Source organism: Marmota monax, unplaced genomic scaffold (genome assembly GCF_021218885.2).
Source record: "Marmota monax isolate L192 unplaced genomic scaffold, Marmota_monax_Labrador192_F-V1.1 WCK01_AAM20220418_F8-fsc00008, whole genome shotgun sequence".
In the NCBI taxonomy this organism is placed as follows: Eukaryota; Metazoa; Chordata; class Mammalia; order Rodentia; family Sciuridae; genus Marmota; species Marmota monax.
In genome coordinates, this window is record NW_026694432.1 from 20,579,166 (window position 1) to 20,603,127 (window position 23,962).

The 23,962-nt window shown below is 42.5% G+C and overlaps 1 protein-coding gene across 2 annotated transcripts in view; it reads right to left on the minus strand.

The window, feature by feature from the left end:
* The window catches only part of Arid1a (AT-rich interaction domain 1A), a 76,708-nt gene extending 53,064 nt beyond the window's left edge, over window positions 1–23,644 (minus strand). For both annotated transcript variants that reach the window (XM_046469233.2, XM_046469232.2), the window contains exon 1: window positions 22,482–23,644. In XM_046469233.2, coding sequence (XP_046325189.1) covers window positions 22,482–23,606 — 1,125 coding nt within the window. In that variant the 5' untranslated portion in view covers window positions 23,607–23,644. The remainder of the gene's footprint in view (window positions 1–22,481) is intronic.
* Between the last annotated feature and the right edge of the window lie 318 nt (window positions 23,645–23,962).

Genomic DNA, 23,962 nt, shown 5'->3' on the forward strand with positions numbered 1-23,962 from the left:
AGGCTTGTCCTTCTGAATATATTCAAAACAAACAGCTTGTAGAGAGTGAGTTCCCCTGCTCCAGGCAAACAGAATTGCAAGCCCCTCCAGACCAGCTAGCCATTGTAATCCCTTATTGTACCAAGGAAAGCCACAATGACCCTCAGAAGCTGCTGAGATTTAACAGACTGGAACATTAAAGTAGAATTGGGCTAACTGTCATAGAGCCAAAAGTAACCAGTTTCTGGACACTCAGATTAAACAGACTTGCAAAATTCTCCATCTGACCATGGGTGACTGAGAAGAGAACAGAAGACAGGTGAGATATATCATTCTCTAAAATGAAACATTTCATGTAGTAGTGGCAGCAGGGAAGAGAAAATTATAATTCTGATATAAAAGTCCAAGAGAAAAACCCTAGGCCCAATCCAAACATAATGTTACTTGGCCAAAGTAGCAACTCTAAGGGTCAAATCAGTACCTGACAGGGCCAAGACTAAAAATAAAGAGTAAAGAGAAAGGAGCCAGGAACTGCCAAAAAGGTGTCCATCAGAAAGGAGAAATCTTGACCACCACTTACTTGCTCTGTCACCCTAAATGTCAAATAGTTGGGGGCCAGTATAAACCAGAGCCATAACCTTGGATTTTAGACAGTTAAATATTATTTCTTACTTCTTGCACTTTCAATTTAATCCTGGCCAGATTTATTGTATGACTTTTAATAATAACAATAAAAAAATGCATCCCTGGCTCTTTAACCGAAAGAACCCCCTAATTGATTCCCACAGTAATTAACCTGCATTTTACCTCAGAGAGCGGTAGTTAAGGAAGTCGGCACTGCTATTTATAACTCATCTCAAATTGAGGGCAGACTGCCTAAAATCTAACACATCCCAGCTGTACTCCTGTTTGAACTGGGGCCAAGGGAATTTTTTAAAGCAATCTTGGCACCGAATGAATGACACCAACAGTATGAGAGCGCGAGTGGTTGTGTTGTGGTGACGTAGCACTGGAGGTGGAATGGGAGAGGGGGGCCAGTGTACTGTGATCCCTCTCGTGCATGCCTGCTGCTTGCCGAGTCCCAGTACAGTAAGCTGGGAACCGCCCACTGAGAGCCAAACACAGGAAAAGGCTTTTCCTGTGGAACGCCTTGAAGTGAGAAACACATGGCTAATCTGCATAAACTCGAAGCCACACCGCCCCTGCCAGGAAGGTTAGTGCTCGTAATCTCTGGCCATGAAGCTGGCTGCCTGGGAGGACTTGGACTGGCGCCTGATAACCCAGAAAGAGCCGAGAGAACAGATGGGTAAGGACCCCAGCAGAAAACAGCCCCAGGTCACGTGGCTCGCCACATGGCCCCGCCAGCACAAACTATTGTCTGGCGGCGGAGCTCCTATACAAAGGCACCCAGCCTCCGCTTCCTGTGATTCCAGGGACAGGCGGCAGCTGTTGATCCAGTTCCCATAGGGACCCTCTCCTGTTAAGGGGCACTGCAGGCAGGGACAAGTATAAAACTTAAGGCCTCTCCCAACCAACAAGCTTTCACTTTCCTGCCAGCTCCAAGGAGCTCACTTAGATTTCAGGACTAAGATTTTTAAAAGTAGACTTCCACAAAAAAACTCTCTCTGTACACTCATACACATAAGTTGACCAGCATTAAGCATTCCCATTGTCCCTCTCTTCCTCAGCCACAGGCATCAGTATCTAATAGCCCCTAATCCTATCCATTCTTCTTTCTTTCCTTTTCCCCTCTTCTAGCAAGTCATGGCTTTGAAGACTAGTCAAAGACCTCTACACCCCAACTGAAGAGAAACTCTTCAGAATCCTACTCATTTTAGTTCTACTCCTAGACCCTGTCTCTTAATAATAAGGAGACCAACTTCATCTAGTTTTATTTTTAAACAGTAGGGAAACATGACTGTTTGTGACCCAGGACAATAAGAGATCCCTAACCTCTTATTTGGCCTCACCAGACATCATTAAAGATTTCTTGAAGCTAAAATGATAACAGAATTATAATCTCATCAGATATATCAATACCCGACCTAGGAAATCAAACACACTTGACCTAAGATTCTCATCACTCATACATCAACTGGGAACCACACCCCAATTTTCTACTTCAGAAAATGGAAAACAGTTCTTTCATTCTAGTTCTGGTTCATTCAAGTTCTAAACAAGCTTTTTCTGTCTCTGGTGAGAGAACTAACCAACAACTAGTTTGCAACTACTACCCCAAAAAGAGTTTTCTTGTTTTTAATCTGTTGAAACTTCCATAAGTTTCCGAGCTTAAGAATAAAAATTTCCCCGTTTCCAATATATCTCCTGAAGAACCAACCGGAGGAAACCCCCAAAAGGGTTTGACCTCATCCTCAGGACCTTCCAACCCATACTACTGCAAAAGTGAAACAGAATGACAAAAAAAGACCTCACTGGTGAGTATTTAGGCTCCTGTGCTCTATCCTTCCTGACTAGAAGATTAGAGAAAACTCACTAAGGTTAGAAAAAGGAGACTAAAAGGGGAAGAATCATCAAATCATCTAACAAAAACTCAAACAGATTATGAGAGCCAACTGTAATAACCACCTCACAGCTGTCCACCTAAGAGGCATGCCAGAAAAACCACAACCAGGTGGCTGGTATTTCTTTATTTCTTATTTGGCATCAGAAAGAACACTTGAAACAAAGCAGCTAGAGCTTGAAACTAATGAACTTCCCAACAAATGGTAGAATCCTTCTTTTCATCTATAACAGTTTCATTAGCCACATTTTACAAAAAGAAGGCTCTTCCTAAAATAATGAAGATCACTTTTTTTTTTTTTTAAATGACCAGACTCAGGTAACCAGTTCCTCCCTATTTCTAACAAATTATAAAAGCCTCTAAGGAAACCAAACAACTTGTTTAGAAAAAACTCCTCTTTGGGTATATATTGCTTATAATTCAGGACTCTAAAAACAGTAGTAAAGCCCCAAGATAATGATTAAGCAGAAATCAAAAATGCCATCTGATAAATCCCCTTCTTTGTAATTCTCAGGAGTAAGGCAGCAGTACAACATGGTGGGAAGAATACTAAACTGAGAGGCAGAACATTTAAGGTTCCAATCTCAGTTCTCAGACCAGTTTCCTGGGGGGAACAAAAAAAGACCTCACTGGTGAGGTGCAATTCAGTGCAGTGAACCAGCCTGTAATCCAACCTCTTAGACTACACAATCCAATCCTACTTTCCAGATTCTGAATCAACAGCTCCAAGATGGCTAAGAATCTGGATTTTTAATCTCAGGAGATTCTCCTGTCTAGTAAGGGAGCATATGTAATTCAGATACATGTTGATTCCTTTGCCAAGCAATGGTCTGAAGAGAGCAGTGACTGGCTAACAGAAAAAAATCAAGAATGCACCTAAGACTCCCAAATTTCCAAATAAGCAGCATTCTCAGTAAGACAAGCTTCCCCAAATTCCCATACCTGGTCCCTGATGTGGTCACCTTGAGTACATATATAGAGTATATACTTTAATTCTCTTGCTTACCTCTATACTTGGTCCTGATTAACATTTTCTCCTGACATACAGCGTAGCACACAATATGGTTTACTTTGCAAGACAAATTCCAGAAAGACAGAGTTTACAAAATAGACTTTCAAGTAGGAAAGGAAAGATAATGAGAAAATGAAACTCTATGGATCTTGCAATTCTCAGCCCTGTTCCTACTGAGAGGAAATGCTTTGGGACCTACATTGCCAGTCAGGGGCAATGGTTTAAGAGCTCTGCCTTGCATTGCCTTCAACTTCTCTGTCCCTCAGTTTGCTCATCAAGAGAATAAATATAACAATACAGTAGTCCCTCCTCCTCCAAAAGTGCAGATGGTACCAAACACCATATATACTATGTTATTTCCTATACAAAAATACAATAATACACACCTGTGATAGTTTAATTTACATATTAAGCACAGTAAGGGATTAACAACAGTAACTAATAAAATAGAAAAATTAAATATATTTAATATATGGTCTTTCAAAAATATAGAGTATTCCTTTAATATTTCCAAACAGCAGTTGACTGTAGGAACTGAAATTGCAGAAAGCAAAACCACAGATTGGGGGTGGGGTGTTGAATGCAGTGAGTTAACAAGGGGGGGACACTTTTCTTATTTTTTCAATTGTAGTTGGACACAATAGTTCTTATTTATTTATTTATTTGGTGTGGTGCTGAGGATCCAACCCAGGGCCTCCTGCATGCTAGGTGAGCACTTTACTGCTGAGCCACAACCATGGCGGGGGGGGCGGGCAGCACCGGGGAAGGACATGGGAAACTGCCTGAATCCAGCTGGACAGTCTCCAGAATCAGACTTTGTAGTCACCGATTCCTCCAACTGAAAAACTTATTTTTTTTTCCCTCCCAAATAAAAATTTTAACCCTGCACACCTCTATACTTGGTCCTGATTAACATTTTCTCCTGACACACAGCATAGCACACAAAGTGGGTTTTGTTTTTGTGTGTGTGTGTGTGTGTGTTTTAAGTGGGGCCTTGAACATGCTAGGCAAAATCTGTACCACTGAGTTACACTCTCAGCTCCCTTACTTTGTTTAATGTTCATGTTCTGGACTATAATATAAACTCCAAGGGGTATACTTCTACATGTGTTTAATTCACTGCTGTATCCTCCAGCACCTTTTAGCAATTACCATACTACATGAGTCTGATTTCTGATAGTAAAGTGCAAAAACCAAAACAGTTAACATCTGATCCCATACACTCAAGACCAAGAGCCCAAAGTGGCCAACTAGAAACTAGGAAATCAAATAAGATGACTCTTTTTGAAAAGTACAGGATTTGACACCACTTTGAACAAGTCATTTCATTAGAACCATCTGTAAAACAGGAATTAAAAATCTACATTTAGCCAGGTACACTGGAGGAGGCCTGTAATCCCAGCAACTGAGGAGGCTGAGGCAGGAGGATAGCAAGTTGGAGACCAGCCTGGGCAACTTAGCAAGACCCTGTCTCCAAATAAAGTAATAATTAAAAAGAGAACTGGGGCCAAACATGATAATTCACGCCTGTAATCCCAGCAGCTCGGGAGGCTGAGACAGGAAGATCGCAAATTCAAAGCCAGACTCATCAACAGTGAGGTGCTAAGCAACTCAGTGAGACCCTGTCTCTAAATAAAATACAAAATAAGGCTGAGAATGTGGCTCAGTGGTTGAGTGCCTGGGGTTCAATCCCCAGTATCCCCCCACCCCCCAAAAAAGAACTGGGATGTAGCTAAGTGGTAGAGTCGGTGTGTTCGATCCCAGTGGGGGGCAAGGGGCAGAAAACATTGTGTTTAACAAAGATAGGAAACCAGGCATGGTGGCACATGTCTGTAATCCCAGGGAAGCTGAGGCAGGAGGATTGCCAGTTCAAAGCCAGCCTCAGCAATGGAGAGGTGCTAAGCAACTGAATGAGACCCTGTCTCTAAATAAAATGTAAAATAGGGCTGGGGATGTGGCCCAGTGGTCAAGTGCCCCTGAGTTAAATCCCCGGTAACCACCCCCCACCGCAAAAAAAAAAAAAAAAGGAGACAGTTTAAATACATTATGTGAAAATGCTTGTTACAGTGCCAGTCCATAAAATACACAACAGACATTACTTCCCACTCCACTCTCAACAGGAGAAAAGGCAGAATGGGGTTGAAAGCACAGTTTCAAAATACCTACTTAAAAAACATGAACACTCAAGTCAGACACCAAAAAGGTTGGCCAGTCCAAGTCTCAAGCACCACCTACTTTCAGTCTGTTCTCCCAGAGGAATTTGTTCAATAACTCCTTCCAAGAATTCTGACAGTACAGCCAATAGTTTTCAACTGGGGCAATACCAGCCACTGAGAAGTGTTTGGAAATAAATGTATTTTTTAAAGTGCTTTTTTTTTTTTTTTTTGGTTATCACAGTGATGCTATAATGCTTCTGGCATTTATTACCTGGGGAGCAGAATGCCAAACATCCTGCAATACAGCTCCACACAAAAAGCCTTGCTGAGAAACAGTGACCCAGCCCCTTACACCTCAGATGGGTGACTTCCTGTAACATTTGACCCTGGAGCAGCCAAGGGAAAGGGAGTCAGAACTGACCAGTACCCACCCCGTGAGCTTAACAGTGCAAAGCCACCCACTAGCCAAGATGAACATAAAAACTCATTTTAAACAAGTTAGAAGACAATTTACCAAAGGTGATACTTTTCCTCTAGGGCATTTATTATAATTATAATGATATAGTTATTTGTGATTTGCTTACATATTTCTTCCCCACTAGAAAGTAATCCACAGTGGCAAGAATTATGACTCTTAGGCTCACAACACACTGCCTGATAGCATTACAGAAGCTCAATAAGCACCTGTTGTATTAATTTAAGCAACTAGCATATGGTAGATGCTTACAGGTTATTCAAAAAAGATTATGCCATATGATTCTTATGTTGGCAACTATTTTATGCCTTAGACAACATTTCAGCAACTAGATTAGACAATTAGGTGAACACTGAAAAAGTTCTTATCCTAACAGAGTAGAAGACACAGAGGTAATTCCACATGGCTATAGACATCATGCTCTTGACAAAACTAACATAAATATACAACGGAGAATAGAAAGTCTATTTAACAAGTGGTCCTGGAAACATTGTATATCCATACATAGAAGAAAACTAGATCCAGATCTCTTAGCCTGTACAAACATACACTCAAAATTGATTGAAGGCCAAAATGTTAGATCCAAACTTTGCAACTATTCAAAGAAATAATTGGGGAAACACTTCAACATATAGGCATAGGCAAAGATTTCCTGAATAGGATTCCTATAGCTCAGGAAATATGATAAAGAATCAACAAATCAAATAGCATCAAATTTAAAGGCTTCTGTACAACCAAGGAAACAATTAGTAGAATGAAGAGATAACCTATAGAATGGGAGAAAATCTTTGCCACCCACTCTTCAGAGAACAAATATCCCAAATGAATAAAGAATTTTTTTTTAATTGCTCTCTTGGACTATATTTGCTATAATATTGGGGTAACCAGTCAACCTTGTTCGGTGAAAATACCTCTAACACGATAAAAAAAAGAAAAAACTAGTTATAACATCCAATTCATATATACAATTCAAATAAAAATAATATATGTATAATATATATTATATATATTATTTTAATACATTAATGTTTATAAAATAAAACCTGTTTTCTACTGGGAAAAAAAAAAGTTCTTATCCTGAAATGGGGAATATGACCAAAGTCTGAGATATCTTGATGGTATCTAAAAAAGACTGGTTGGGGTGCACTATGTCTCAGCACATGCTCAAAAATTAAAGTACAAACCTTATTACCCATAGGAGGTAGTAAGGGGTGACACCAAAATAAGGCACCTTCCTACCACAAACCATTCTCTGATTCATCTACTAAGGAAAGGGCCTTAGTGTAGATGGACAGTATTTTGGGGCAGTATTTTGGTATCCTTACACCCAAGTTAATTGTCATCATCTATCACTAAATGATACAGTACATTTAAGGAATATGTAGAGGGGAAAGGTGTTACCTTACAAACAGCTTTACTCAGGAGTGTATGTTCCAGTTTTTCAGCACAGATAATACTATTTTGATTCATACTTGCTTCTCTTAAAATTCCTTCCTCTTCCATGTCAAACAGATTTGCAGGTAAGTGCTCCAAAATAAGTAAAGGCCAACAACTGCCTCTTAGCCATAAAACTGTAAGACCTCATTTGCTTTCTCTTTAAAAAGAGAATTTGCTTTCTCACCTACTCTTTTCAAACTCAGGCCTTGTGCATGCTAGGCAAGTGCTCTGCCACTGAGCTAAATCCCCAACCCCTTCTCCCATACTTTTATTTTATCTATAAAACTCCAAACTTGGTCTGGTTATTCCAAGATTATACAAAAAGATACTAAAGTTCTCTACATAATTCTTCTACCTTCTGAAGTTTTTCTTTCTATGCTAAAAAATGTATGTGACACAACACTGTGATAAAGGGACCTAATTTACATGCAGTCAGGGATTCCTTTGCAGTCATGTTTGTACATCAATCCAATCAAGTGATGTATTTTGATAAAGACACCAAGTAGCAGCAATAATACCATGCGCTTTTTTCATTAATTTCTAGCATGGCCTTGAACCACTTTCCCAAAATATCTTTCTCTAGGACCCCCAATTCTACTCTTAACTGGCACAATTATATAAGTTAAGGAATGACCCAACCTTAATAAACCAATCTTATTAAGATCAACATGCCTCCAGATCTTTAGGACTTAAGGTCAGCAATTCACTGAATGGAAAACCATAGATGTGTGCAAATTCCCCAGCACTTTTCAAAGCCGTAAATATATGTTGCTAACAATCTCCTGTATACCATTGTCCAGACAAATGTGTATAGGAGACCTGGCTTCGTGATTTAAACCAGAAATACATGGGACAAGGTTACCAGCTTATTGACTCTCTTCTTTATTTGCACTCTTACTACTATAATCACATTGGGATGGATACTTGGTATACTCAGCTATGGAAGTGTAGCCAACATCTAACCCTCTGCCCTCCCCCATCCCCCCCATTCTGCTTTGGTTCATATACTCTTTTGAGATTCTCTTATTCAAGGCACCAGAATTTTCCACTGGTATATGTGTCTGGTGAGTGAGCCCAACTATCTCAATCTCATTTTACTTTAACCCAAAATACCATAATGAAAGCAGTATTGGTCACTTGAGGTTTTAAGTTGGGGTTTTAAAGAAGCCAGTTCAAAGCTAATCTGGGAAAGCAGAGGATTCAAATCACAAACTGGAAAGAAAAACAAGAATGTTACAAATCTGTCCTGGGCCAATAGAACCCCAAAAACAGATTGAGGAGGACTAAAAATCTGTCTCCAGACCAAAAGCAATAAAATGAAAAATGAGAAGAGGTAGAGAGAGACCATTTAAAAACCTCTGTTTGGGCAGGAATGGTGGTGCATGCCTATAATCCCAGCAGCCCGGGATGCTAAGACAGGAGGATCAAAGACAGCCTATGCAACTTAGCAAGGCCTTAAACAACTTAGCAAGACCCCGTCTCTAAATAAAATTCAAAAAAGGACTGTTGATGTGGCTCAGTGATTAAGCACCTCCAGTTCAATCCCCGGTACCAAAAAAAATAATTAATTAAAAGACTGGGGAGGGGGGTGGCTCAGTGCTTGAGTGCTCCTGGGTTCAACTTTTAGTACCAAAAAATAAACAAACCAACCAACCTGTTTGTGGGACAAAGGAAGGCACTTTCAGCCTCCAGTTACCCAGGCCTTTCCAACAGAGGTAAGCAGATAGTAGGAATCTTCTCAGAAATGAAATTGTTCCAAAAGTGGTATAAATCGCTTCTCCAGGCCTTTTACCAGCTCTGGGTGGTAAATTTACTGACCGTTTCCGTGTACTCTGCGTACTACTTATAAGAGTTAGATACCAGTGAGAGAATGAAAAAGGGAATTTAAAAAAGAGAAAATAAAGCTAAAAGGCAGAAGGATCATAATGTGAGTTAAAACATGCACACACAAAAGACTTCCTACTAAAGTATACATATGAATACACAAACATCAATTCACAGATAAAACTGTCTGCATTCTATCTCCTGAAAACCATGGCCTTCACTGCAGCCAGGTTTCAGTAATCACCGCTACATTTCTCAGGCAGGAGAGAAAAACATGATACTTGGTTTTAATGGGAAGGATATAGAAACATTAGATTTTCATGAAGTCCAAGTGAACAAGAACACTGGTTTGCCTTTTGGTCTTCAACTGTTAATGATTACCTGACCATTTCTATGCCAAGCATAACCCTTATTCATTAAGTCATGCAACAGAAGACAAGCCTTGATTTTAATGTCAATTCCTCAGAGTGGTCTCATTACTTCAAAGATGGGGTGACTTGTCAGGATTCTGTTGAGAGGGTTTACTTACTAGAATTTCACAAGGAATAGAAGGAGAGGAATTCATAGTAACTCAGGCTGGCAACTGGGGAGTTGGGGATGAGGGAAAGAGGTTACTAAGAAATCACCAGATCACCAAGGCCCTGTTCTCAGATGAGGTGGCCAACACAGGCAGAAAGGACATCATACCATTCAAATAGCGTTCCGACACCGGTCTTTAGATGACATTTTTGGGAATCACCCTCTTAGGCAAAATTTACTGAATCACTCACACTTGAGGACCACCAGTCTAAAATATAATCTTTTCCAATTTCATTAAACACCCAAGGACCATAGATTCAGATTATTCTTATGCTATCTCATCAAAGAACTAAGAGAAAGAAAAATGGGAGGCAGGGAACCCCCAAATTCTATAAACTATTTTTTTCACTAAAATTTACCATCATTGCATAGTAAAAGATTCATCTCAAAAATAATCTCTCCTGTTACAATCTGAACATACGTGTATCCCTAAAATTCATAAGTTGAAATCCCAACCCAGACACCTAATGGTATCTGGAAGTGGAGCCTTTGGGATATCATTAGGTTTAGATTAGGTCATGACTGTGGGCTCCCAACACAATTAGCACCCTTATAAGAACCAAAGACACAGAGGGCTTCCTCTCCTAGAATGAGATGGTATGTGAGCACACAATGAGAAGATGCTAAGACCACTGTCTACAAGTCAAGAGGGCTCTCACCAAAAAGCAAATCTGCTAACACCTTAATCTTGAACTTCTATCCTCAAGAACTGTGAGAAATAAATGACTATTGTTTAAGCTACCCAGTCTATGGTATTTTGTTGTAGCCACCCAAGCAGACTAATACAATCCCTAGCCCCAAGAACTTTTAGCATTTTCTCCATCCAGTTATATTTTCTTTCACCTTAAGTGGACATCACTCTATAGTTAACCAGAAGAAGTCTTCAGGTAATTCAGATATGTCCTGCAGCCCAGTAGCAAGTAAATGAATAAACCCAGTAGTTCTCAAACATGAGTCTGCATCAGAACAGCCTGAAGGACTTGTTAAAACAATACTGCCAGAATTCTGGATTCAGTAGGTTTGGGCTGAAGATTCGCATTTTTTAATACAACCCAGGTAATCTGGGAACCACTGTGCTAATTATCTCTCAAACTAAAACAAATGGTCTTAATAAAATTTGAGGCTTTGGGAGGGAAGAAATGATGCTGGGGTTACAAATCCAAGGTCTTGGACATGCTAGTCGAGCACTGTACCACTGAGCTAAAACCCCAGTCCTAAGTTTTTGTTTGTTTGTTTGTTTTTATCATTAATACAACTCAAATGAAGCTAGGAACAATGAGATCATTTTTAATTCAGTAAAGATCAACATTTTCTTTTACCACTCAATTCTCTCAAGCAGTAGTCTACCACTCAGAAGTCATGTAAGAATTTTATTTGACAAACTAATGGCACTTGTACATATATTATCTAATTCTTACTACAGCCTGTAGGTAGATATTTTTCCTCATCATACAGTTGAGAAAATATAGATTCCAGTAAGTTAAATGACCTGCCTAAAGTCACAAAGCTTAAGGGAAATTTAAAACTAGGTTTTAGAGCTGACTTTCTTATGAAACTTTACGTATGACACTTAACCTTATGTGTTCACTTTCCCCAAGTGGCAAATTAAGACAATAATATCTTCCTTTCCAATGAATACTCCAAGTTTCTGGAAAGTGAAATTACTCTGCAAACATTTCCACAATGCAAGTCATTCACTTAGACCAATTTTATTTACAGCCTGATTTGTAATTTCAAAGATCTCTCCTGAGAAGCAGACCTGAGGACTAAATGTTGACAGCTCTCACTGTTGGAATCACAAGGCAGCTATAAACCAAGTGCCATGACTATCATCAGAAACCAAGACAATCAAAACCCTGAATGTAAGAGGCAGACAGAACCAAGGTCTAGGCATGATATCAAATTGTAACTAAAATGTACAGTGGTGCACATTCTGTAATCCCAGCTAATTGGGAGGCTTAGGCAGGAGGATTGCAAGTTTGAGGCCAGCCTCAACAACTTAGCAAGATCCGTCTCAAAATAAAAAATGAAAAGGGTTGGAGATGTGGCTTAGCGATAGGGCATCCCTGAGTTCAATCCACAGTACTACAAACAAATAACAAAATACAATCAAACCTTTTCAGTTTTTAACCTCATTTTAAGAGTTTCAGGCAATTGGGAAAATGTCATCCCAATAAGTCCTAGTGTTTGAATCATTTGTTTTGGAGAAGCAAAATTTTAGTTTCGGGTATAGCTCAGTGTTAAGAGTATTTGCCTAGCATACAAAAAGCCCTAGATTCCATCCTTGGCACTACAAAATGTGTGTACATATACAAATTTATGTGTATATGTTTTTGTTTATTAATGTCACAGCTCTGGAGAATCAGACAAACCTTGATTCAAATCCCAACTCTGAGTTGGGGTTATAGCTAACTTGCCTAGCATGTGAGAGGCACTGGGCTTGATCCTCGCACCATAAATAAATAAATAAATAAATAAATAAATAAATAAATTAAAGGTTTTATGTCCATCTACAACTAAATATATATATTTTTTAAATCTCTAGGGCCTGGGGATGTGGCTTTGTGGTAGAGTACTTACCTAGCACAAAAATAAATAAAAAATATCCCAACTCTTCCCTAGAGCACATTTCTTATTCTGAGATGGTGAAATTCACAGGTTAATCCAGCATTAGTTCAGGAATCTGAAACTCTCTGTAAATGTGAAGTAAGAGGAATAATAGAATCCACCTCTTCTAGAGTTTTGAAGATTAAATAAGGAAATTCCTAACAGAACCAAACAGTGGTTAGCACAAGTAAGCACTCCAATACATGACAGCTATCATGAATACTTACCCGTAACATGATCTTATTTCTAAGAGAGGATCTTATCTCAAGACAACATTGTGCACAAACTACCTAAATAATTGTTCCCCAAACTGTTTACAATACAGTTTTCTTTAGCAGCCCAAATTACTAAACAGGTAAAAAGTTAGAAGTTTAAAAAGGACAAGGCAAGATATCCACACCTGAATTATAAAGAGTTTCAGACTCCTGAACTAATTCACCAACCTGTGAATTCTACCACCTCAGGAACAGAACAGAAAGGGCAAGAGAGAAAGCCACCTGTATTTGCCTCAGAAGGTATGATAATGAACAACAACTAATTCCCAGCATTTCTGGCCTGGTGACTTGTTCTCTGAGGACAGCAGAAAACTCTAATGTCAATCCCAGAATGGGGAAATCACTAAGAACATGCTTTTAAGGGCTGGGATTGGGGCTCGGTGGTAGAGCACTTGCATAGCATGTGTGACTCACTGGGTTCGATTCACAGCACCGCATGTAAATAAATAAATATCCATCAACAACTAGTAAAAACATTTAAAAAAAAAAAAAAGAACCCAAAGACATTACTATTTCCTCCAAAAGGATGCAACCAGCAGAATGTCACTTTTAATCCTCTACCACGTGGCTGAATTTACAGTCTTCTTAAAGTCAAAGTACACAAGGTTTGAATCAGTTGAAAGTAAACAGCTGGGCCCAAATGCACTCATGCACAGCAAGCAAGCTGGGCTCAAGGAAAATAAAATACCAAGCACACAGCAAATGGATTATTTAAATGACAGACATCACACTGACCCCCAAGCTCCCCCAATGCCATCATACTGGAAGCTAGATTTTAGGGGGAAGGGAGGGTTAATTTTAATAGAGATGCCTATAAACAAACAAGCTGAAAGCTAACAAGGGTGAAAAGCATACAAAAATCTTGGCTTCTGGTGATGAGCCACAGAAAATCATGAATGTGCTAGTGCCAAGGGAGGAGAAAGTCTAATATCTAACATTGCAGACTTGGGAACACAGAATTAACAAAGCCATAAAGAAGCTCAAATGCAAACGAGAGAAAAAGGCACATGGCACACTTCCTCTTCATATGGGTGGCAATTCAAGCAGTGCTCTGGGCCTGCAGAGCACCCAGCCCTATACCCAGGCCCTTAGTATTTAATATCAATATAACTTCCTGGAGGGCGACAAAAATCTGTCCTGGATTACTGGGTGATTTCTAATATGTACCATAACCAACACTAAGTCAACATTTTAGAGATCAAATTTCCTTCTCTGCAGCATGCTGGAATGCGTTCTTGGCATTAGGCTTCTTCCCATTCCAGTCCACCCTTAGAAAATGCAGAAGCCACTGGGAAATAAAGACTCAACCTGTCCCAAGACAATCTTCTGGCTACGCACAAGTAAGTAACAAAAACAAACAAATTCACTCAGATGTCTCTTCACATTCAATGAAGAACTAATTTCTTCTACTTAAATGGGGGGAGAGGCAATTTCGGGGAAGAGCCAGTCAAAGCCATTAAGTCAATGTTCACTCTAACTTGAATTCCTGAAAGATCTGCAATTAACTAGAGTTCATCTGGAGGCCCTACACATCTACTGTCCATGGCAGATGAACCAGCATCCATGCCCAATTCTGAGTTATTAAAGACCCACTTTTGCAAAATGCCAAAATGGAAGTCAAAAGAAGTTCAAAGAGAAATTTCTACACTAGAATGTTGTATTCAAGACTCCATACTTCCACGCTGGTGCAGTGTCACTCACTGTTCTCTTCCAGGAGGAAGTACTGTTATAGCCTGGAACTGAATACCCCATGAACTCTCAGTTGTTAGGCATGCACTACTGGCCCTTGACAAATGCCAGGCCCAACTATACAGAGACCAGCAGGTAAAGGGAACCCAAAACCACCACATTTCACAGGCTCCATAAGGAATAAGCATGTGTTTGCAGCATTTATGAACTTCTTGGCCACAGCCAACCTAATCAAAAACAATATTAAAGGCCATTTCTATGAACAGATGGGCAAACCACATATTTGCAGGCTTATCCAACACATCAACCCTCAATACAAGGTCTAATCGAAGCAACTCTGCTTGAGCACAACTCCAAGCTCTTTAGAAATAACAGCAGTATAAGAATCCCAATAGGTACTTCATGACTATTGTTTCTGAGGAGAAAAAAAAAGTCCAGGCTCATCAACAAAAGCTGAAACACCATCACTGCAGAGCTGCCCAGAACACAGAACTCTGAAGGTGACAGGACCTTCCAAACTCACAATTACTACAAACAAGCACTGGCCAAGAACTTAGCAAGTTGTACCAAAGGTCCTAAATGGTCACAAGAACCACTTTTTCAGAGAATTTCATGGTTAGAGTCTATATTCTCAAAGTCAACAGACAATTGAGACAACTACAGATATAAGGATGGTTGTGCAATCTGGATTTTGTAAAGCTCACTGGACTTAGAGTAGCTTTAGGGATAAAAGGAAAATTAACATCGTAATTTTCTCCTCCTTCAATGCTTAGGTTCACAAATACTTTTGAAAACCTCTCCCAGGTTAACTCTGCCCAATTCTGATTACTCTGAATTTCTTCAGCCCATGTATTTAGCTTGGTCTATAGACATTTATTTATTTAGGTACTAAGGATTGAACCCAGGGGTGCTTTACCACTAGGCTACATCCCCAACCCTTTTAATTTTTTTTGACAGAATTTCACTAACTTTCTGAGACTAGCCTTGAACTTGGGATCTTCCTGCCTCAGCCTCCTGAGGCACTGGGATTATAGGAGTGCACCACAGCACCCAGCTTGTCTATATACATTTATAAAAACTTGCTTTGTTTTGTGTGAGCACATAAGCACACTTCTCCATGAAAAACAAATTCCTCTAAAGCAGATATCTCCTTTCTTTTAAACCCCTTTCTAGAACCCAATCAGAATTAAATAGGAGTATTTCCCACCCCCACTAGAATCTCCAGAGCTCCCTGACCTTGAAACAATGCTCTCAGCAATAAGTCTGAAGTTCTAACACCCTTACCAATCATCTTACTGAGAAAGGCCTTGGCAATACTAGACAACCAATGTATGTGTTGACCTGAGTTTTTGGATTTTGTTTTAAAATAAGCTGATAGTCCTTACAAGATAGCTAAATCTAAAAATTTTGGTCAGGGCCATAATTATGTTTCTATCCCCTGCTACTATCTAAGTAGCTAAATCCAAAAAAGCACTTCCAGAACACTGCTTAAAAATAAATAAATAAATAAAATGACACTTCTTGTGAAGAAATGTGGTATCAAAGTCAGTGGATATCTATTTATTTATTTATATTAGAGATTGAACCAGGGGTGCTTTAAACACTAAGCCACATCCCCAGACCTTTTTTGTTTAAGACAAGATCTCACCAAGTTGCTAAGGATCTTCCTAAATTGCTGAGGCTAGCTTTAACCTTGTGATCCTTCTGCCTCAGCCTCCCAAGTCATGGGGATTTCAAGTGTGCACCCACCAGGCCCAGGTGGATTTAGTTTAAAAAGAGGCAAGTGCTCTACCACCCAGTCTAACATGTATAAGGACCTGGGTTCAATTCCCAGTACCACCACCAAGAGAGAGAGAGAGAGAGAGAGAGAGAGAGAGAGAGGAAACTGAGAAGGCTCACTGGTCATCTCACAAAGCTACCAGAGTACCACAGGCAGACAGCTAAAATATTCATAGATTATTCTTCTTTCTCCATAAAAAGAATGTGTCACTGAAGGGGCCCCAAAACATTTTAATCCTAAAATGGAAATTCAAACTCAAAGACTAAATCTACCCACATAACTCTTCAAAAAGAATCTAGCAAGTCCCCAACATAGGGCCTTTGTATTGACTCAGAAGCCAGGGGGCATTAATGTTAACATGTATAAGTAATGCAGAGAAGTCTAGTTAAGAACTATGAATAGTTATATTTGGGTAGTGGACTACAGTCTGCAGAGGAGAGAGTAAAGACTTAAGTTGCAGTATCTTTTTTCTCCTTTCTGATATTCCAAAAATGCAAACCCAACCCCAAAAACATCTCACCAAACTACAACACCTTCCTAAAGGAACAAGGTTTTAAAACTTAAACTCTAATAAACCAAGCTTTTGGCTTATATTTAGTTTACGATGGAAAATCAGGAACTTTTTCCAAACTTCTGTTTATTTTCACTATTTAATTGTAATTGATTTGGGGGAGAGCAGGGGCAGGGTACTGAGGTTTAATCCAGGGGTGTTTACCACCAAGTCACATCCCCATCCTTTTTTTTTTTTCATATTGAGACAGGGTCTCACCGAGTTGCTTAGGAGTCTGGCCAAGTTGCTTCAGCTGGCTTTGAACTTGTGAACCTCCTGCCTCAGCCTTGAGAATCACTGGGATTACAGGCTTGCACCACCCCACCCAGCAATTACAATGTGCCTTCAAGTTAACATGCAGCCAGGGTCACAGTGGTTTCACTTTCAAGACATCTTTCTACTTCAGATATCTTTTAGATCCCCTCTCCTTATCTCTATGCTCCCTGCCCCCCAGCACTGCCCTCTTCTCTATCCCCAAGTCTTTTTTGCCAATATTATTTTATTCTTCCACATGAGGTGACTAGTATTATCTTTGCTTGAAAACTGTTTATTAATTTTCCTGTCAAACATTCTATAGAGCCTTTTACATCTTAACTACAGAAACCTCCTGGGTACATATTGACAGCTCAGCAAGTATTTACACAAAGCTCTGAAACATTTGGTTCCTTTAGAGAGGAAGAAGCTGCTGTGTCAAGCAGAGAATTGTCAAACACCTTTCCTTCTCCCTTCCCCCCTCCTTTATAAAGGGAAGCTTCCTTCTAGCACAATTCTAATAAGCCTAAATTACACCTCTAAACTACTAAGCCATGAGGAGAAAAAAATGGAAATTCAGATGTGCTAGAGAAAAGAAAGAACAGTACTTCCAGGACCACATGCAAACCATACCATGTAGTTTTTTAAATCACGGGTATGAGAAAAGACAAATATACCTATGAATGGACCCTGAAAACACTTAGTTTTTCCTGTTCCAGGCTCAGAAACTTTTGGTCTTCTCTCAGCAAAACTTACAGGACAAGTCCAGGCACTTGGATTACAACCAACTGCCCAAACCAGACCTAGACCTGCCCAAACACTAGAGTCTGAGAGCTAAATGCTACCTCTACCACCCCCCACACCTCCTTACCCCTCAAAAAATTCACCCCAAATATAAATTCTCCTCTGGGGACAGTGAAGCAACTGTTTTTAAGTTTTGCTTTAATGGTCTCTGCCTAATTTTTCGGTTGCTGTTCAGTGTTTTAAAACCACCAGCCAATCATGTGCAGTAGTACAGGCCTGTAATCACAGCAACTCATGAGGCTGAGGCAGGAGGATCACAAGTTCAAGGCCAACCTGGATGACTTAACAAGACCATGTCTCAAAAAAATTTTTAAAAAGGGCTGGGATGTAGCTCAGTGATAGAGTGTCCCTGTGTTCAATCCCCAGTACGGTAAATAAATAAAATCAGATAGGTGAAATGACCAATGACAAACAGATTAAATAGTTTTAAGGAAACAGTCTGGTAGGTCTTTTCCTGTAAAGGTCCACAGACCACTGTAGCACCCAACTGTACAGAACTTTTTCCTGTGAATCCTCAGGAGATAACAATGAGTTCCTCAAACCCAAGAGACGAAAAATGGTCTCAAGACCCCTACTGATAGGTAAGAACACCCTTACAATAAGCCGGTTATGTAAACATAGACAGATATGCACCATCACAGTAAAACTTCATCTTACTGATGAGGAGAAAATAAACAAAAGGCAAATGACTTGCCCCATCTCACACAGCTTAATCTGGAGCTGCATATGGAACCCATGCTCCCACACTCCTCCTCCTCTGAAACCTGGACTCTTTAACCCTTAACCACCAAGCAGCACACAATTCAGTGGGTATCAGTAACGATAACGACCAATCTAAACAAGGAAAAACACAGATAAAAATTAAGAGTATCCAGACTCCATTTCAGAGCCCCACATATCACAACTTACTGGCAGGAAAGAATTATTTGGTGCCAATTTATTTTGAATACCATATTTTAACCATATTCACATGCTTCAATTGCTTCTAGAATTTTTGAGATTTGAAGCCAATTAATATACTCTTTTGGGGGACAAGACTAACAAAGGGAACAATCTATTACTTTGTTAGCCTATTCCCATTTTTTAAAAAAGTTCATTAACTTCTTCGTGAATGGCCTAACGTAGTGGACACCACACCTTTTAGAACTCAATTCAACATATGAATGTTTAATGCAATGAGAGACCTCTTGTTAGAGCACGTGCCACTTGTCATGGTTACTTTGTGCCACACAAAGGGAGGAATATAAAAAAGTCCTCACAGGAATCAATACACAAGAAGCCTACCTGGCCACTTTCTCTCCTCACACCACCATCCCATCTCTCATCACTCCCTGTTGTCTCACAAACTGGTAGAGAAACATGAGGCCCCCACAATTTAAAGTGCCATCTCAGTGTGGTTTTCCTGGTCCCTCCTACTTGAGAGAGCTCCAAGAGTCCTGTATTTCAGCCAGCCCAGAATTTCTGCCAGTAGGCATTCCCATAATAAATCCAGGATTCCTCTGTTTCCCAGGAGTTGGAAATATCTCTTGATATTTCCACAGCAGAAACTAACAGCCAAACTTCTATAATCATATCCAACTTGATCTGAACTACTTATCATATTTCATTTTTTTACCAAAATAAACTGGAACTACTTGCAAGGTGTTACTGCTAAAAGTAAAAAGCCTTACATCAAGTTCAAGTACGTAAGTAACCTAAAACCATTTCATCAGTACCAGGACTTGACACCTTGAGACACAATACCACTTATGAAGAAATAAAGGAAAAGTCTGCCTGCTGAAACTATGCTAGCTCCTATAAGACACACACACTCTTACCTAATCTTTATTTCATTAAGGCACAGTAAAATAAGAACATTTCACCTCAGCTATGTTACTCGTTGTGTTGGAAAAGAAGTCTTACCATAAGACCAAGTTAGGGAGAAAAGAGAATGGAGAAAGATCCTGTTATTTAAGAATACTTAAGAGTATGGCATCATGTTTTGATAAGAAGTTTACCTCCAGCAGCAAAGACCTCAGAACAAAGTCCTGACCTAGACTACTGCCACACAGCTGAAGAAGCCCACCAACTGAAGCTGCACTCTCTTCCACAAGTGAATGTTATCAGCTCATTCCCTAGGTCTCAGGGGAGTAGGTAACTAAACTGAAATTAAGTAAGAATCTGTTATGTAGGGTGCTGGGTCAGATGATATTAAAAGAGAATCAGAAAATTACCACCAGCAGCATTGACAGACTTCTAAACAAGGTCCATATCTATTATCATTTATCCAGGACAGAAAAGGGCACAGTACCCAAGCACACAGAAAGTACTCATTTAATGACTGACAAACAGAAAATACACAGCTAAAGTTGATTTTAAAAAGAAAAAAAAAATCCCAAACCAAGAGAATTCAAAACAATTTTGCTTTTTAATGAACTTTAACTTACCCCAAATTATTTCCTCTAGTAGGGGGAAACATGTAGATTATAGAATGAAATGAGAACATTGTACATTTTAAGAGAAAACTATCCTCCAAGTAGTAGAAAAACAAACATTTTCTTATTTCTCACCCAGATGTAGAACATCAGGGAAGTTCAAGACACAAAGCTTTATGCCCAGAGCCTAACACATCTATTTTCAAAATTCCCAGCTCAACAGAAGAGTAGAAAAGTAGTTCTAGGATAGGGAGAGAATACAGCTAATTAATTATATATAAACAAAATCTCCTCTTGGCCCCAAAACAAATGCTGGGCTACTGGAGCATGAGGGAGGTTTTTCCCTCTTTGAAAAGATACATGACTACCCAATATTCCCTGACCAAGCACTGATGGAGAGAGAAGAAAAGCAAAATGCAAATAAAATAGGATGTATTAAAAAGTACCTAAATGTTGCAATTTCTAAGTGAATCTTAAGTGCCACTGTAGGTCACATCTTTATACCTTGGAAGATGAAAAGAATTGAAACACAAATGCAAAGAAAAAAATTAATCAAAGCTCTAAAATCACTGATGACAAAACAGAAAAACTAGTCTTTTTAATGAACCATAAATTTTACCAAACCAAGCCTTGAGGAAAAGGGCAAAAATTCATCAAGAGCATGAAAGACTCGGGCTACTTTTCAAACTGAGCTGCTCTCCTAAAGTTCAATTAACAAAAGAAAGTGTTAACAAGATTCAACATGTAAACAAAGAATGAGGCCAGCCTTGCTTAAAACCCAACACTTTAACCTAATGTGAAATTCTCTGAGATTCCAGTTCTAAACAAAAATCATTATTAACAAGAAACGCCCCCCCCCACACACACACACACATTTGCCACTCAATAAAAAGCCCAGTAAAATAATTCCAGTTCTAAGTGAACAGCGTCAAAATTACTCAAGACAAATGCATCTTCAGAGCCATCAAAGAAGTCATTTATACCATTAGGAAAGTCACAAAACCAAAACAAACAGCAAACCCATTGTAGAGAAAAACTCAGCTACTGTTCTGACAACACAGAATCTATTTCAGGCTGCATAAAACATAACAAGCAAAATAAATCCAAGGTACAAGAAAAATGCCATTGCCTCCTCTTTTGTTTCTGGCACAATGTAACAAGGGCAGCCTGTCTGGGGCTCTGCTCCTGCTGATACAGTATTGCTGCTTAAACCTCCCTCCTCAAGGTCACAGCCAATTTCAGCTCTGGAATAAAAGGCAGATAGTGGCAGCGATGGTTTGGGTTATCACTGGCAGAAAAGCAGAGTGTAAAAGTTTATGAGCTCATCAGGATTGTTGTACCATTACATCAGAGGCAATTATAAATGGCCAAGAGCAGGAGATGGGGAGCCAATCAGATCACAGATAGGATGTCAACCTAAGACCAACTGTCTCCTGGCTTTGACAGAAGGATTTTACCTCCATAATTCAAATCCCAAACCAAAGCAATCTGCACTTACTACTCCAATCACTCAGCTGTTTACCAGCACTTCCAGAGAGAAGCCCAGGCCACTGGGCCAGCGGAGACCAAGACAGGAGACGGACCGGGCTGCCCTGGGTGAACCGCAGCCGGCCTCTAGCTGCCCCCAAACAGGCCCCTGCCCTCCCTCGAGGTCCCCTGAGCCCGAGGGGCCCCTCTTTGAATACACACACGGGGGAACAGCCTCAAGGCAGGCAGGGGGGACAGAGAGGAGCGGCAGGTGAGCAAGGAAATGTTCGTTCAACTCCCCGGCTCCTACCGCTGCCTATTCCCCTAACCTGAGCCCCCAGCACCCCCTCACCCTGGCTGGACCCTTCCGGGCACACTCTGCCCTGCACCCCCCTGAAGGCCCCCCGGAGTTCGAAGGGACCAGGGGAGTGGGAGAAGCGCAGTAGACACCTCTGGAAAAGCCCCACACAAAGGCTGAAGGAGGGAAGGAGAGGAAGGCAGACAGGCAGCCATTTTAAGAGAGAAGAGCCAGACAATGGCAGCTCCCCGGCAGTGGGGGCCTAGGACCGAGGGGAGCCCACGACTGTGGCCTGCTCCCCATGGCCGCCACCCACCCCCCGGACCCGCTCGCCCCAGCCCCCTCCCCACTCAGCTGTGTACCTGAGGGGTCCGGGCGAGCGGCTGCCCCCCGCCGCCGCTGCTCCCGGGGCTCATGGGCGCGTGGTGGCTTCTTTGTTGGGCCCCTCCCGAGGCGGCGGCCGCCACCGCAGCAGCAGCAGCAGCCCCCCAGCACTGCGAGGCCATGTCCGCCGGGCCCTTGCCCGCGCCCCCATCCTGGGGCCCGCCGCCGTAGTCGCCCCCGGGGTAGCCCTGGTAGCCCCGGGCCGAGCTGGGCGACGTGAGCAGTTGGTTGAGAGTGGGGGTGGCGGTGGGCTGGGGAGTTCCCCCGCCGGCCGCTGAGGGGCCGCCTCCCCCCATGGCCCCGAAGCGCTGCTGAGCGAAGGACGAAGACGACGAGGAGGCGGAGGCGCTGGAGGAGGGAGGCGGCTTGGAGCCGGCGGCCGCCGCGCCGGAGCCCGGAGTGCCACCTCTCGGGGAGCTCAGCGCGTAGGCCTGGGGGGGCGGGGGGTAGGCGCTGCGGTTGGGGTAGTAGGAGTTGTACTGGTGGTTGGGGAAGCCGTGGTCGTGCGAGTTCTGCTGGGGCCCCGCGTAGGGCTCCAGGCCCCCGCCGCCGCCGCTCTGCAGCGCTGCCAGGCCAGGGCTTTGTTGTCCGCCATGTTGTTGGTGGAAGACGGCGGCCGCCGCCGCGGCGACGGCAGACGGGCTCCGGCCGTAGGGTTGCCCGAAGCCGTAGGCTGGGGGCGGCAAGGCGGCCGCGGCTGAGTGAGGAGGCGCCCCCACCCCGTCGCTGCTGCCGCCGCCGCCGCCGCCGCCGGGCGGCTCCGTGAGGTTATTGTTCAGGGCGGGCCTAGGGCCCGCGTTCCCGTTCGAGTTCTTCAGGTCCGGCTCCGCGCCGGGCCCGCCGCCGCCGCCGGCTCCGCCGCCGCCGCCACCCCCATTGCTCTCGGCCCCGTCCTGCAGCTCCTTTCCCAGCGGCTGCGGCTGCCCCACGGCGGGGCCCTCGCTTTCCTGCCCGGCGGCTGCCTTCATTTCCCCGCGCTCGGCCGCTGCCGCCTCGCCCCCCGCCTCCTCCCGCTGCTGCTGCTCGGCTTTCTTCAGCTCCGAGGGCGGCGGCGGCGGGTTGCCCAGGCTGCTGGCGGCGGCGGGGGCGACCTGCGCGGCCATGATCCCCGCTGTCTCGTCCGCGGAGAGACCCGGCCCTGTCTTCGTCTTCTCCCCCCCTCCCACCCCGCCCCGGGGCCGAGTCCCCCGGGCTGCCCTCCCCACCCGCCCGGGCGGGCCTCGCGGGGCTCCGCTGCTGCGCTGCGCTCGCTCCTCTCCCCCCCGCCCCGCCGGCTCAGGCTCCGGGCTGGCGGCGGCGGAGGAGGAGGAGGCGGCGGCGGAGGAGGCGCCGGCGGCTCAGCTGCTCCCGGCTCTGTAGGCTCGGGACCCGGCTCTCCCGGCTCATTCCCCCCAAGCCCTTGCCTGGGAATGAGGGGGGCGGTGGAGGCTCCGCTCCCCAGGGCCTGGCCCCGCTGTGA